Below are 15,446 nucleotides of genomic sequence, written 5' to 3'. Positions count from 1 at the left end.
GTTTTTGCAATGTTATAAACATGTTAATATGTTTTTTTTATAAATTTTGAAAAAATAATAATTTCATATTTGAATCTTCTCCGAGCATTGATGATAAATAATTGTTTAATCCTCAATCCATATTACCATAATATAACCACAGTTATTGGACAAAGTATTCCTTTCTTTTTCTATTACTTTCAACAGGATATAAAAAATTCTAAAATTTTTTTTGTCTGACCTCAATGTTTCATATTACAGCACAAGTTATGGCAGGTTTGTGGGGAGAGTTAAAAAATACCATAATCCTAATGTTTAACACAGTGAAAATTGTTCAGAAAACAGTATAAATATATGACAAAAAGAACACATCTTAAAATAGATTTTTAAACTAAAAAACGCACTGGGAATGGCAGCCAACTCCGGAGGAATTTGAAATCTAACATGAGTGTGCCAACCCCTTTTGGTCGAGCCCTGTTTGTGGTATTCCGTATGCCATATTGCTGAATGCCGTGAAATGCTTATCTGCTACATATATGAATGTATGAGTGTGAGTGTGTGAGTGAGTGTGTGAATGTATGAGTGTGAGTGTGTGTGTGAGAGAGTGTGTGAGAGAGTGAGTGTGTGTGAGTGTGTAAGTGAGTGAGTGTGTGTGATTGAGAGAGAAATGCCCACAGGGAGGGAGTTGGCACCCTTAAATACTTTTCATATCCCATTATCCTCTTACAAATGGTGAAATCTGCTTGACATATAAACATTAAATTGATTGTCATTACAGTGGATTAATTTGTAGCAACAGATAATTCAGTATTACTTTTGTCCAACATCTGTAGTTGATTGCATATACAATTGAAGCAGTGAATTAATGCCATACATAATGAAATATGAGCTTCAATAAGAAATATATGCAGTGGTTGCATCAAATGAAAAACTTTGTTGTAAAAATTAGAATTCAACCCATTATTAAGCAGCAAATTAAGACAGAGAAGTTGTTTTCTGCAATAAGCGTTCACTGAAGCAAAAGGTATTTTCTTCCATGTATTCCAATAGCTGCACATCTAAGACAGCAAAGATGTAAACATGCTGAAATATCGGAGTCACGAAAGCGTTGTAAATTATATTGAAAGCTTAACAATTATTCAAGACTAGACATTCTAAGGCCTATCTTTACAACAGCTAAACTGCACTGATTCACAAAATACTGTTTTACAAATAAGATACATCTGACATTAAAAGATGTAGAAAATCTCATTGCTATATTTGAAGGTATTTCAAGGTGAGTTTATTTTGTGACGGTGAAATAATGAAACGTGAGATGTTAGTGATAGAGCCATACGGTTAATACATGGGAACTTATATGGTTAGAAAGAGGAGTCAAAGAGCCAACAGAAATGGATGATCAAAGGTGTCCTTCATCCACCTTTTTGTTTTTTTAAAAAGGTCAAGTTCACTCACAGATCAGAGGTCAGATAAAAGATTCAGAAAACCAGCTTAAAGCTTAGCTTAATTGTGCAGTTAAATTTTTAATGATGGTATTTTTGGTATTTTTCATAACTTCAATTTACTGAATTAGTATTGTTAGATAAATAAGTGGAAAGAAATTCAAAGTTTTATGATAAGTCACCAATAACACACATTCAAAAATGACAATTCTCTGTTCCAGATTAATGTTTGTGGATAAGCTTCAGACATTGAACCTGACTGCATTGAGAAGTTCAGGACAGACTACTACAAGTGTCACATCTACCACTACAATGCACGGAAGCAGGGAGACGACCTTGACATTACCTGCTTGGGGAGGTATACTTACACAGGTCAGTGGGGTCGTATCAGCGGTGGGGTCCCAGTCTAGTTCCCCTTCGCCATGGTTACGGTTTTCCAATTTGACCGGGGATTCTGCGTCTGGATCCAATCCCTGGTCTACAAATGTCAACAAAGCAATGATTAATATGGCATCAAGGTTGCAGGGCAGGATGTCCATGAGGATTCACATCCACAACGGGTCCATGGCGGATCTAGAGGACCTAACTGCTCAAAAAGATGAGTTTGGTACTGAATGTTTGATTGTATTTGTTTCTGATATGTCTCATCTGCTTTAACTGGTGGGTTGGGCTTGACACTATTTCAAAACTGAATCCACAATCAGAGGACATGGTGTCATTTAAAGTCTCTCAGGATATTATCATGTACTTGGGTGAGTGAGTGAGTTGGATTTAACACTGTTTGAACAGTATTCCAGTGATATCACAGCGTATCAGCCAAATATGGGCGGAAAGCCTGAAGTGATGCAGTTTCCTGCATGCCCAAGGGACGCAACTCTGCACAGCTAATTGCAGTGCCTTAGACAACTGGGCCACCCGTGCCTACCTAGATACAAATACTTGGGTCTGAGTCAGGCAGAATTTACCTGGACTTCAGTAAGATTACTTTGGCTCTGGGTGTTTGCTTCTGTTGTTTCTCATACTTACCATTTGAATATTAAAGGTTCAGCAAAATCAAATATACTACAATCAGTTAAAATTCCAATTGAAATGATGCAGGTCTTAGATATTTACCACTTTGGTGAATCAGGACAAATCTGGAATTCGAACCTACGATCATAATTTCTAGCAGGCCTAAGGGGCACAACTCTGCACAGCAAACCAGGCTACTTTAGTGTAGGATCACATACCATGACTGACACAGCCAGTACGTCACACACAATGCATGGTGAGCAGTGCCGTTAAATTGAATGTGCATGATATTACAGACAACCAGTGGCTGAATCGGTCCAATCTCATCTCAGAACAAGCATGGTGGGAGTACTGCAGACAAATTCCTGAGTGTTGATGAAGGTTACGAATTGTCGTGAACAATGATCCTTTCCCAAGATGCACCATGACAAGGAACGTGCGTGAACTTAAAACTGGTGAATTAGGTTCTAAATCATTAAGTGGTGAGGTTACCATGGTTACATACAGAGTAAAACAAAAGATGAGTGAGTGAGTGAGTTAGTTGAGTTTAATGCTGCTGCTTGAACAGTTTATCTCACTACATACTAACTAAATAGGAGATACATTCATCAGATATTTTTCTTTGAGAAAAACAATCAGTGAAGGATATGCAGAAACCTAATATTCTAAAAACTATACGAGCGAAGTAAATTATTTGATATCAAAGTGGAGTATTGATAACATTCACGAAAGATCTACCATGTTGAGAGAATACTAGACTGAATACAAGTGTCACAGATTGACTGTATGCAGGCGGTGTGATGACATTCAGACCTCCACCACCACACCACTGATATACCTTTAGCCTTTTGTCTCCTCTCCATCTCCTCCAGGACCTCGGAGATGGATGATGCCGGACGTTTCTTCTTGCGGTTGTAGATGACGTTGGGAAATTCCTCGTCCATAAGAGGCTGAGAAAGAGGATGGGGATTACATAAAGACATGCAAGGAGGGGAGAGGGAAACGCAGGGGACAGGCAGATTGGCAGCCCTCAACTAACTCTGGCAAGCAGATTGCCAGTACTATGCTCAACTTGTGGCAAGCAGATTGCCAGTACTATGCTCAACTTGTGGCAAGCAGATTGCCAGTACCACGATCAACTCATGACAAGCAGATTGCCAGTACCATGCTCATCTTGTGACAAGCAGATTGCCAGTACCATGCTCATCTTGTGACAAGCAGATTGCCAGTACTATGCTCAACTTGTGGCAAGCATATTGCCAGTACCACAATCAACTCATGACAAGCAGATTGCCAGTACCATGCTCATCTTGTGACAAGCAGATTGCCAGTACTATGCTCAACTTGTGGCAAGCAGACTGCCAGTACCATGGTCAACTTGTGACAAGCAGATTGCCGGTACCATGCTCATCTTGTGACAAGAAGATTGCCAGTACCATGCTCATCTTGTGACAAGCAGATTGCCAGTACCATGCTCATCTTGTGACAAGCAGATTGCCAGTACTATGCTCAACTTGTGGCAAGCAGATTGCCAGTACCACAATCAACTCATGACAAGCAGATTGCCAGTACCACAATCAACTCATGACAAGCAGATTGCCAGTACCACGATCAACTTGTGACAAGCAGATTGCCAGTAACACAATCAACTCATGACCCCAAACTTCTGCCACCCACCATTCGGCGGATCCTTCAAATTTGCAATCAGGTAAATCTGACATTCATTAAGTCAGAACAGATATTTGTTTCTCACAAACCCATGAGTCAAAGGATATGGAATTGAACTCAGTCCACAGAGGAAGACGTAAATATTTTTAACAAATATTGATAAAAGTCAGAATCAACTTCAAGCAACATGCCAACAGTTGGGAATATTAGGGATAAACGGAACCGTAAGATGTCTTTCAGAACAGGAAAACAGTTAGTTGAACCTTCTTAACAAACAGAAGTTAGCGATGGGGAACATGATGCACTGCCATACTTACAAAACTGCCCTGGCTGAACCGGTTGGGAACTTCTGGAGGTGGTACACGTTTAGCAGCTGGAATGAGAGAAGAGTGAGTGCGTGAGATGGGAATTCAAGTAATATCATGGAGTGTCAGCCGAATGTGGGAGGAAAGCCCGAAGGGATGCAGGTCTCAGACGTTTACCACTTAAGTGAAACCCATGAGCACTGGTATTGTGCTGTCAATCATAGAAACATAATCGTGGCAAACCGGGATTCACACCAACAATCATGGGTTTACCACTGGGAATGTTTAAATATATTCAAGGGGAGATAACTCCATACCCATAAATTGTTTATCTGTTAATATGGGTTCATTGTACATATAGAACATTTTCTCTAAGTCTAACAATACGGTAAAGATTTCCACAAAGCAGCTACATACGTCTTGGCCCGAGCGTGGCCGACACCATACTGAACTCGTCCAGTTTGGCCAGATGGTCTGCAGGGACGGGACTCTGAGTGAAGTGGTTGTGATTCAAGGGTTGTTTCATCTCAAAATCATGCTCCTTCTTGATGTCGTACTCCTGTCGCTTCCTTTGGCGGCACAGCAGGAAGGCGATGATGACTGCCACGATGAGGAGGGCCGCGATGATGGACACTGCAACAGCTTAGAACGGAGCATGGTCAATAATTTTATTGAAATTCTTTATCACATGTTCAACACATAATGTTTTGATGAATGTTGATATCATAAATTCTGACTGAATTTCCTATCATGCAAAACAGGAAACATCTGACACAGAATATATTTGCAGGTTCTTTTGACAATACTTAAATAACTAAATCTATCTACTTCATGAGGTACTGTAACAAATGTATGGTCAAGGGCATGTCCTACAATCTTAGCATTTAGAAGATCGTAACTCCAATACTTTAACATATGTGAAACAGTCGTAATACAAAGATTGCTTTGGGCACAGGTTGTTCTAAACCTTGTCATGTCATAGGCTGTTTAAAACTTTTAGCATGGAGTATTTACTATCTAAAATCTCCTTGAAAACCAGGTGGACAAGTCCTTGTAGACATCTTACCAACTGTGAGATCGTCTGCCATGCCCCCCTGTATGACTGGCGCAGTGAGGTTGGTGAGGGGTGGAGATGTTGTTGTAGTTGTCACTGGCTTTGTAGTGACGCCAGGGCGCCTGCCGATAATGTCCATGCTTGCTCTCCCCACATCCCATGGAGGCATAGTGAGGGTCTGCAACATGTCACAAACAGTTAACACGGTCTAGTTCTGTCAGGAGGTCACAGGAGGGGGACTGTTGCTTAATTTCAGTCAGCAATGACACAGCAATCATGGCAGCCTGCACAAAATTCCATTTGACCCAGACAAACCAGGGAAGACAGCATGACACATCACACATTAATATAGCCACCTCCTTCACTAAGTCAGCTCTTGTGACAAGCATGGGGTACTGGGGACCCATTCTTCCTCAGGTTCCCAAAGGGGTGGTAAAAATGGGGTTCAGGAGTGAGTGAGTATGGTTTTACGCTGCTTTAAGCATTTTTCCAGCAATATCACGGCGGGGGACACTAAAAATGGGCTTCACACATTCTACTCACGTGGGGAATCGAACCTGGGTCTACGACGTGACGAGCAAATGCTTAAACCACTAGGCTACCCAAACACCCTGATGGTGTTCTGGGGACCTAATTTACTTTACTTTGTGTCGATATCAACTTTTGATATTTGTTTATCTTTCCATGATACACAAAACCGATTCTCACATGTCAAGTGTACATTTCAGTATATCTGATTATCCCTATCAAAAGTGGAGTAGTCTACATAAATGGGTTTCCCTCAAGACTGATCCAGGGTAACTGTTCCTGCAATTACAGTACCTCATATGGCATGACTGTAGCTTTAGTGATGGTGGGCGTGTGTATGTTTGTTGTTTAATGCCACACTCAGCAATATTCCAGCTATATGACAGTGGCCTGTAAATAATCAAGTCTGGACCAGACAATCCAGTGATTGATATTATGAGCAATTATCGATGTTGTTGGGGTAGGTTGACACATGCTGTCAACTAAGTCACCTGACCTCTGATTTTGTAAGTTGCCATGGAAAAGTCAACATGTGTTAATGTGATTCCCCTCAAGATAATGCAGGGTGATTGCTCTTGCTGCAACAGTACCTCATATGGCTCAACGGTCGCCTGAGTGATGGCTGGGGTGGGGGTGACGTAGACCTGGGAGAGGCGGGACATGGAGCACTGCTGTACTGGGTCCCCCAGCACCGTCACGCCCCCGTCCTGGGGGTTCAGCATTGCCTTCAGGGGAACCACCTTCTCAGCTCCATCAAACCTTGGCTTGAACACCACATCTGCAACAAGGGACAATCAGGCTTGGTTTCTTTTACCAATGAGAATAAGAAAATATATAAACATTTTTGTTTAATGCCGCACTCAGCAATATCCCAGCCGTATGATTGTGGCCTGTAAATAATACAGTCTGCACCAGACAATCAAGTGATCGATATTATAAGCAACTATTATGAGGTACCATGACACGCTATCAACTATGTCACCATCCTTGATCACCTGGTCTATTTGATCACCTCTTATGACAAGTGTAGGTTGCTGTGGACCAATGCTAACCCGGAATCCCCTGCCTTAAGTTGCAAAAAGCATGGAGAATTGAATAATAACACTTGCAAAGAGTCAAAATGAGTTGTATACACACAAAAAAGATAGCTACGGGACAATTTGCAAAGAACAATGAAGAGCCAGGCATGGTTTATTTCATGATCAAACATTGTTCTATCATGATGTCATTTCTGGAGATTTGAATATGCGCTATACGTTATTTACTTTAGGGAAGTGTCTAATACATTGTTCCCCAAAGATGTAGCTGGGCTATGCAGATAAATGCAGTGGCCAAATGATAGCATACAAAAGAGGGAGAGATATGACTAATAGTTTTAGGAGAAAAGGTACAGACAATCGACATGAGGATTGTGAAAATATGCTGCGCCCCTCATGGTTTATTCTCCCTACAGTGTTTAATGGTATGATAAACAACTCCCACTCATCTTTTATTTCTTAAATTAAAATGATTGAAGAAAAATATAATGATGACTGAAGGGTCATTCCTCCAGGTGGCGCCACCAAAGTAGCATCCATGCAAGACTGATCCTAATAATCATTGCAGCTGTCAACCACGAGACGACCTGTTTTACTCAACCAGCTAAAATAGGGGGTAGTTTAACGCTCGAAGACAGTCCGATACACTATGCTACAGGGCTTGGACCCAAGTGTACATGACAAGGCGCCATGGATATTGGTCATGTGGAATCTCTTACTTGAGATGGTGCCGGTGAAATTGACAAGTCTGTTACTGACAGGTGACAGGTCTCCAGCGTCGACTACTCCTCCTATGTAAATTGTGTCGATTTTATCCAAATTGAAGTCTGGGAAATCAAACTTAGCATTTCTCTCGCCATCAATCTGAAATAAAAAGTACCATTTAATGCCTTGATTGCACTTTTCATTATTCTGAGAGTGGCCAAAACTTAAACACTCAGAAAACGTATTAGTGAAATGAACTTACAGAACAATAAAGAAAGATTTAAGAAGAAAATATTGTAAAAACAGATTCTGTTTTTTGGCGTTTTTTAATAATATGTATGAATTGCCGTATCTCAAATATTATTCATAAATGTATTTGTAAGATAAAAATACAAAATACCTCAATAACTCCACCAACTCTAAGAAATTAATAATGAAAATAAACAAACACAAAACCAAAACCATCCTATTGAACCAGCCACCGCTACAAAAGAATTGTCCATGTTTGAAGTCAGTCCCAGCATCACTGTCATGTACCCAGTTGCATAGATAACATCCTATTTCTTGAGACATACGGGCTCTGTAGCGCACTTGCTTCCACAAACAATCTCAGCAATCTATAAGTCCTATGTTTCAACATAGACAATATGTCAGTCCCAGACAAATTCTGCGATTCCCAAGTGCAGAAAGATTTTCAGAAAATGCCCAAATATTTAACATGTGATTCCAACATACAAAATATGAATCCTACAAACAAACAAAATTTGAAATATATCATTCTCACTTTTAAATGCTCTTGTGGTATTGGGACCACATAAATAATATTAAGTAAGTTTACTCTAAACATAAATAAATATAATACATTATACACATCTATTTTGAAACTTTTATATCTTGAAATGTCTAAATGCAAGAGATCTTTAAGAAAAAAAATGAGTTTGCATAAATACTCTAGGGGGAAATGGTTGATTTTAGTACAGTATTTACCACTGAACTTTGTCATTTTAGCCACAGATGTTCGTGTGAATGCGCAGAATAATGTTAATTTACTGCAGAATTCGTCTGAAACTGATGTCATCACATTATTTGCAGAAATGGCTTATCTACATAATGTCAAAAAACGCTTTTGTAAACTGATTTGGGAGGATACCCAACTGTGTTTAACTGTGACTACAGCCCTATGGTCAGAGCTACAGAGCCAGTAGGTTTCATTGGTTCAGTGCACAGGACCTGGGTACTGACACTGTGACGGGACACTGACCCAAACAGCCAACGAATCTGTCTACAGAAAAACCTCCACCAAATCTACATACACACAGCCTAACCACTGAAAATTGCTATGATGAACACACCACTACGCCACCAGATCCCGAAATTATTCCCCACATGAGACTATAACATAAGCTGGTAGCGTGAGTAGGTAGTTTTTGCTCCGTTTTAGCAGTGTTCCGCCATATCAAGTAGGGGATTCCATGGGCTTAACTTAACACATTGTACTGGGAATCAAACCCAGGACTTCAACATGAGCGAACACTTACCCAATGGGCTACCAAACTCCCAGCTTATAGTGGGACGCAACGTGATGATCAGTGAATATGAGTTATTTTATGCTGGAGTCAGCAATATTACAGCTACCTCACAGCACCTTGTAAAAACCAAGATGGATCCCAAGTTGCCAGCATGAACAATCCAGGATGTTGGGTGTCACCCACACCATCCTATAGAGCAACCATCGACTGTCATAGTGGACCATAGCACAGGGAACAGGGCCCACAATCACCATGGAAACATCTTCAGGGTGAAGGGGTATTTGATCCCTTGTATGCCTACATCTCATACACTGGTTATTAGTAAAGAAGCTCAGCCAGTCAGATCTGCAGCAGAGATGCACTATTGCCCAATCAGATTCAACCTCATACAAGATGGCACAGCAATTCAAAGTACTATGCCCTATCACAATTGTTCATGGATTACACAGTGTCCGAATGCTTTCTTTATAATCTATGTGCTGCAAATGAGTTGATTTCTAACTTAAGGTTTCAACAAAATTAACTTGACTTTGTATATACATAACAGTACCTGTTTTCTGCCATATATAAACCAACTTTTGAATATTAATACAACATGGAATTATTTCCCCTTCAGGAGTCTGACTGTTACGTATTACAAAGCGATAAAAACCTATTACAAACATGCAAAATATTTACGCAAAAATTTCAATTTTGTCCCATTGATATAAGATAGAAAGCACCAGAACACTGTCAGAAGTGTTAATACTCGTGATAAGGCTGAAGCACTTAACTAAACTACTGTCTACATGATAAACTAGGATGAGTAGCTGGGGATGCATGTTGCTCAATAGTTTGTGATGAATACTCATTAAAGAATATCTTACTCTACAGATTATTACAGATTGGTGCAACCATTGTTTCTTAACTGCCATGGAAGATTAGTTTACATTTCAGTATGAATTATTGAATCAGATATAACTGGACATAGGCTTGTTTTTTATCAAAAGATAAAATGTTGTTCAAACAACAACAGGAAAAGTATGTGTGCTGTTGTTCTGTCTGACACTTTGGGTTTAGATATAGTTAATTAGACCACAAAAAGTGTTTCTCAGGCATCAGCATACCATTTAAAGACTGTGCCACCTTTTTCGTCATAATGGTACAAAAAAAAAGGCTTTCAAATTTTTCAATGAATTTTAGTATCTGTTTAGTTATTTCTGAAATATATTATCTGGAGAAGGGGTATATTTAGTAATTTTTGCCACATAGGTAGTTGCTGAATTTACATATTATACCAGATAGATTAATTCCTCATTTAATTTTTTCCTGATCAGTAACTATAAAAATATTTCGACATTTTGCGCAATTTTGAAAAGGAGTACAGCCACAAGGCTCTCTAGCTCATCTGAATTTTTATAAAATGTTTCCAACACAAAATCTCTAGAAGATAACAGGAGAGTGAAAAGAACAAAACAACATGGATATTTGTTACTGATGGGCCATAGCAGGGTAACAAATCAAAACATGCCACATCAAAGAACTTACTTCATAACAACGACACAGGCAAAAATGTAATGCACCAAAAGGATATAATTGTCAAGATGGCTGCCATGGTGGCCATTTTAAAGTCAGATAAAAATTCTGAAGTGACATCATTGCTGGGATCATACGTTTCATTTTTACAGGGCTTTTCAGAGATGATGATGAAAATGATAACGATTACAAGTGGATGGATGGTCACAAAACACACAACATAAACTCACTCAAACTTAGGTTTAGGTGAGCACAATTTCTTACTTGTCGGAGAAACATTTAATTCTACATCTAGCCTTTCCAGTTTGTGGAATCATATCACTGGTCCTGACTATTTATTTGATTATTCATTTGAACATTCACAAGTATCTGTGACAGAGAGCAGCACTAGACATCTCTGACCGTGGCAGCAGGGAGAGTGTGTTGTGCAGGGGAGGTAAGCGAAGACAGCAAGAATTTTGGGTAAAGACATCAGTGAGGGACGAAGGGGCGTGTACACACACAGCTACATTGTGCACTGCATACATTGACTCATAGTTAACACTTTTGCTCATAACCCTAAAAAAAACCACAAGGCACAAAACTATCAGCCCCACATGAACGTGTCCTTTGGCGAGGTGAAATTTAAAAATCTGACTTTCAAATCATCTTGAACTGATGATTCATATTCCTTGAAATAATAGATGAAATATTTTTGAATTTGTGGTAAATGATGACATAATAAATAATAAATCAATTTAGATCCTAAATTTCAGTTTAATAAATCTTAAAATTTAGCAACAAATAATGGAAAAAGTCAATAATATTATTTTCCTCCAACAGATTTCAGTAACTGCTTAGAACAGCTGAAGGTAAGATAAAAAAGCAGGATTTGTACGGAGTTAAGATTAGAAGTGGGGCAACATTTCGGGATAGATAAAATTGAACAAGCAGATGTGTCATCTTTGAAGACATTGTGGGTTCGTCAGCCCATAAAGAACCCACCTCCGAGAAGCGACCATATTGCATTCATGAACAAGCAAACGTGGACCCCTTGTTGACAGCAGTGTCGGCACAAATAGCAATATGAATATATGACATAACTCATCAGTACTTACTATTTCAATTCCATATTTGTCTAGAGGTGTCACCTGTTGTGTTAGCAAAGCAAAGTTAAAAAAATACTGGGTAACATGTTGGTAAGATACGGGGGAAATATTCCAGCAGTCTATTAAGGGGAATTCTATATGGGTGTACAAACGAGGAGAGAGTGGATTTGGGAGTTTAAATGAGAGAGAGGTTCTGGGTTTTCAAACGAGGAACGAGCAGATTTGGGTGTATAAACAAGAGCAATATTTAGTACAAGGGTTTTGACCAGAGGTGGGAAACATGTGTTGATGTTTATGAATGAAAATGAATGATGTTGGTTCTTAAATATTCTAAAATCTAAATATGGACATTCTTTGGAATTCTTGCCAGTGTGAAGCATTTTCAATCTGCCACACCAAATACATCACACACTTCACCAAACTGTCCCCAGTATTTATTCCTATGTTTTGATCAAACACCAATGAGTGTTTGACTTGGGTGTTCATCAAACACACAAAAAAGTAAACCTAGTAAACAGCAAGAAATTTTGACCATTAAGTTATCAATTTGTGCAGTGTTAAAATATACAACTTTTTTTGAAATCGTTTTTAGCACAATTTCCTTACTACTGAAAATTTGCATTTGGAGCAAAACTGTTACAGAAGCTGGAAAACATACATACTTAAATTCACAAACAAGCCCAACATTGATCAAAAGAAAACACTTTCACTTTCATTTTACTGAAGCATTAAAAATTTCAAATAGACTTCAATCAAGCATGGCCGTCAGAGGGATTTTTTCCCCGACAGCAAAACTAAAAATGGGAATGAATATGAAACGGATATGGATCATGATTCATGCAGGAAGATGGGGTGTCCTGACAAGCATATATGATGGATACCGAGCTATGATACAGGATAAAAGGTTATCGATACATCATCTCTATCCTACAACTATGATTTTCTAATAATATATATCTCTTCAGAAATCATCACCATATATACTTGTATATCTATTCTCCAAGATCATGCAACCAAATAAAAATCATGATTAAAACACTTTAGTCAAACCAAGTATTTATTGTTTTACCATGCATTAAGGTATTAACTTTAAGATGGAATCAAAGTGGGAAGCATTTTATTATTTCAAGAAAAAAATCAATAAACAAACATTCTCCCAAGGAATACCTGTAACAGGACAACAAGATTTTTTTTATACTTACGGTCAAAACCGTTTCGGGACCACTTCGTTTGTAGGTCATCCTGTGGGGTTCGCCATTAGCAAAGTTTCCGGAAACCTTCATCCGATCTGAACACAAGGTCAAAATTCATCATTAGATGTTCATCTCAGTCTGTCAGACTGTGCAGCGATCTGACGAAGCATATACGGCATAGATTCAAGAATTTTGTACCACTCACATTCATCTTTGCAATAAACAGTAAGTGAACTGTCATAAAACAATATTCCATGTTTTTGTTGGAAAAGTACCACTCATATAAGGGTAGCATTATTTTTCAGAGAATTATCATTTGCAGAAGCTTGAGGTCTGCCATTGACTGCCCGACAAAGGGGGGTAGTTGAACACACCAAGGACTTCTGCAAATGATAATGCCCTGAAAAATCAAACAATAGTTAGCATTATTATAGCTCAAAATCAATAGGAGTTGTATCTAATCCCAAAATGAACGGTACAAACGGTAGCATAAGTTTAGTGTCTGCATTAGAAACCTCACAATGGAGGTCACTGACTTACAAACAGCAACGTCATAGAACATCATACAACAAACGTGACGCCAATGACGTCATATATCAATATAACAGAGAGCAGCCCGTCATTAGGGACATTGGGCTGCTATCCAGTCACAGTGCTCCAATGATGTCTGATAACATACAGGTATTTTTATGATAATTCTATCCATTTTAGTTAGAACAAGTATTTGTCACAGAGGTGAGGAAATGTCCCCCGCCTGTATATACACCAAAATACCAAATATGAAGACAATCCAGCGATTAGTTCTTGAGATATCGCAGCAACACCGTTTTCCAACTCCAAAAGCAGATTTACCTGCTGTGACCTTGAAAATGGGATCAAGGTCACCAAAACCGACTGGTGTCTGCGGAGTCTGTATATACACCATAGTTCCAAATATGAAGACAATCCAGTATTTAGTTCTTGAGATATCGCAGCAACACCGTTTTCCAACTCCAAAAGCAGATTTACCTGCTGTGACCTTGAAAATGGGCTCAAGGTCACCAAAACCGACTGGTGTCTGCGGAGTCCGTATATACACCCTAGTACCAAATAGGAAGACAATCCAGAGATTAGTTCTTGAGATATCGCGGCAACACCGTTTTCCAACTCCAAAAGCAGATGTGCCTGCTGTGACCTTGAAAATGGGGTCAAGGTCACCAAAACCGACTGGTGTCTGCGGAGTCTGTATATACACCATAGTTCCAAATATGAAGACAATCCGGTGTTTAGTTCTGGTACGTACGGACGGACGGATGGTCGTGAATACTATATCCCCCGCTTCGCGCTTTCGCGCGGCGGGGGACAAAAAGAAGAAAGAGAACACCTGATTCTTTTGGTACGACTATAGTTTATCTGTCATTGCTTTGGGTATTGCAACAATGAGTCTACCAATTGTGGGTGTTCTTTATATATATCTTACAGATTCTTTGACAATGATTTTCAATAGCACTGTTTCAAGTCGGTGATAGATTGTCCATTGTCATTAATACTCCTGGGGCGGTCGGGTAGCCTAGTGGTTAAAGCGTTCACTCATCACGCCGAAGACCCAGGTTCAATTCCTGACATGGGTACAATGTGTGAAGCCCATTTCTGGTGTCCCCCGTCGTGATATTGCTGGAATATTGCTAAAAGCGGCGTAAAACCATACTCACTCACTCACAGTTGCCCAGTTTCACATTTTACTGCTGTAAGATAATTAAGCTACACTAGTATTCCAAAATGTTGTTTTTGTGATGGAAAGAACTTAAACCCGTACATGAGCTTCATGAAGCTTTTCGATTCTTTAGAAAGAGTAAATTCAGTGGCAAGCTATGAAAAGGCTACCAGACAACCAGAGTAGCATCCAATTCTCATTTAACTTGTCCTAGCAGCTTTTCACTTACTTCCATGTCAAAATCCTTAACGAATATTTAAATGCAGAGGTGTTGAATATTGCAGGGTATTTATACGTACACACTCCAACTGCCTGGTTGGTTTCTATGACGATGGATCCTCTTTGTGAGGAGCCTGGTTCATACCACACCAAAACGTAATCCTTCGTCCTGGAACAGAAATAAATTGTGATAAGAAAACTCTATAAAATCTCTTGAGAGTGAATTCACTATACTACACACCTTCATACTTGTGACATTAATGTACTTCTTCCATAAACAATCTCCACTGCCAGACCAGCCACATATGTTCAAGCATGTTTCAAAAACAAAGTGTGGCAATGGTCAAATTCTGGCAAACTTCAAGTTAAGGGATTCATCCATGGGAAAACTCCACACCCTGCTACATGTTCACGAGGGCACTGAGACTTATTTTGCTCAAATTTGATATGAACATGCTCAGCCCCACGTAGGGTGCCAGT

The 15,446-nt window shown here is 39.3% G+C and overlaps 1 protein-coding gene across 6 annotated transcripts in view; it reads right to left on the bottom strand.

Annotated features, from left to right (window-relative positions):
• Nucleotides 1-15,446, bottom strand: part of LOC124135653 (contactin-associated protein-like 2) — a 189,794-nt gene that overhangs the window by 9,475 nt on the left and 164,873 nt on the right. For 5 of the 6 annotated variants that reach the window (XM_046501090.2, XM_046501096.2, XM_046501093.2 and 2 more), the window contains 10 exons: nucleotides 15,047-15,135; nucleotides 13,064-13,149; nucleotides 11,871-11,903; nucleotides 7,744-7,888; nucleotides 6,578-6,765; nucleotides 5,472-5,637; nucleotides 4,823-5,047; nucleotides 4,418-4,473; nucleotides 3,271-3,382; nucleotides 1,790-1,899 (listed from right to left, as the gene is read on the bottom strand). In XM_046501090.2, coding sequence (XP_046357046.2) covers nucleotides 1,790-1,899; nucleotides 3,271-3,382; nucleotides 4,418-4,473; nucleotides 4,823-5,047; nucleotides 5,472-5,637; nucleotides 6,578-6,765; nucleotides 7,744-7,888; nucleotides 11,871-11,903; nucleotides 13,064-13,149; nucleotides 15,047-15,135 — 1,210 coding nt within the window. The remainder of the gene's footprint in view (nucleotides 1-1,789; nucleotides 1,900-3,270; nucleotides 3,383-4,417; nucleotides 4,474-4,822; nucleotides 5,048-5,471; nucleotides 5,638-6,577; nucleotides 6,766-7,743; nucleotides 7,889-11,870; nucleotides 11,904-13,063; nucleotides 13,150-15,046; nucleotides 15,136-15,446) is intronic. The other variant, XM_046501095.2, reaches the window with a different exon arrangement.

This window comes from Haliotis rufescens, unplaced genomic scaffold, assembly GCF_023055435.1.
Source record: "Haliotis rufescens isolate VD_foot unplaced genomic scaffold, xgHalRufe1.0.p SCAF_2, whole genome shotgun sequence".
In the NCBI taxonomy this organism is placed as follows: Eukaryota; Metazoa; Mollusca; class Gastropoda; order Lepetellida; family Haliotidae; genus Haliotis; species Haliotis rufescens.
This window is presented reverse-complemented; position numbering and strand designations above follow the sequence as displayed.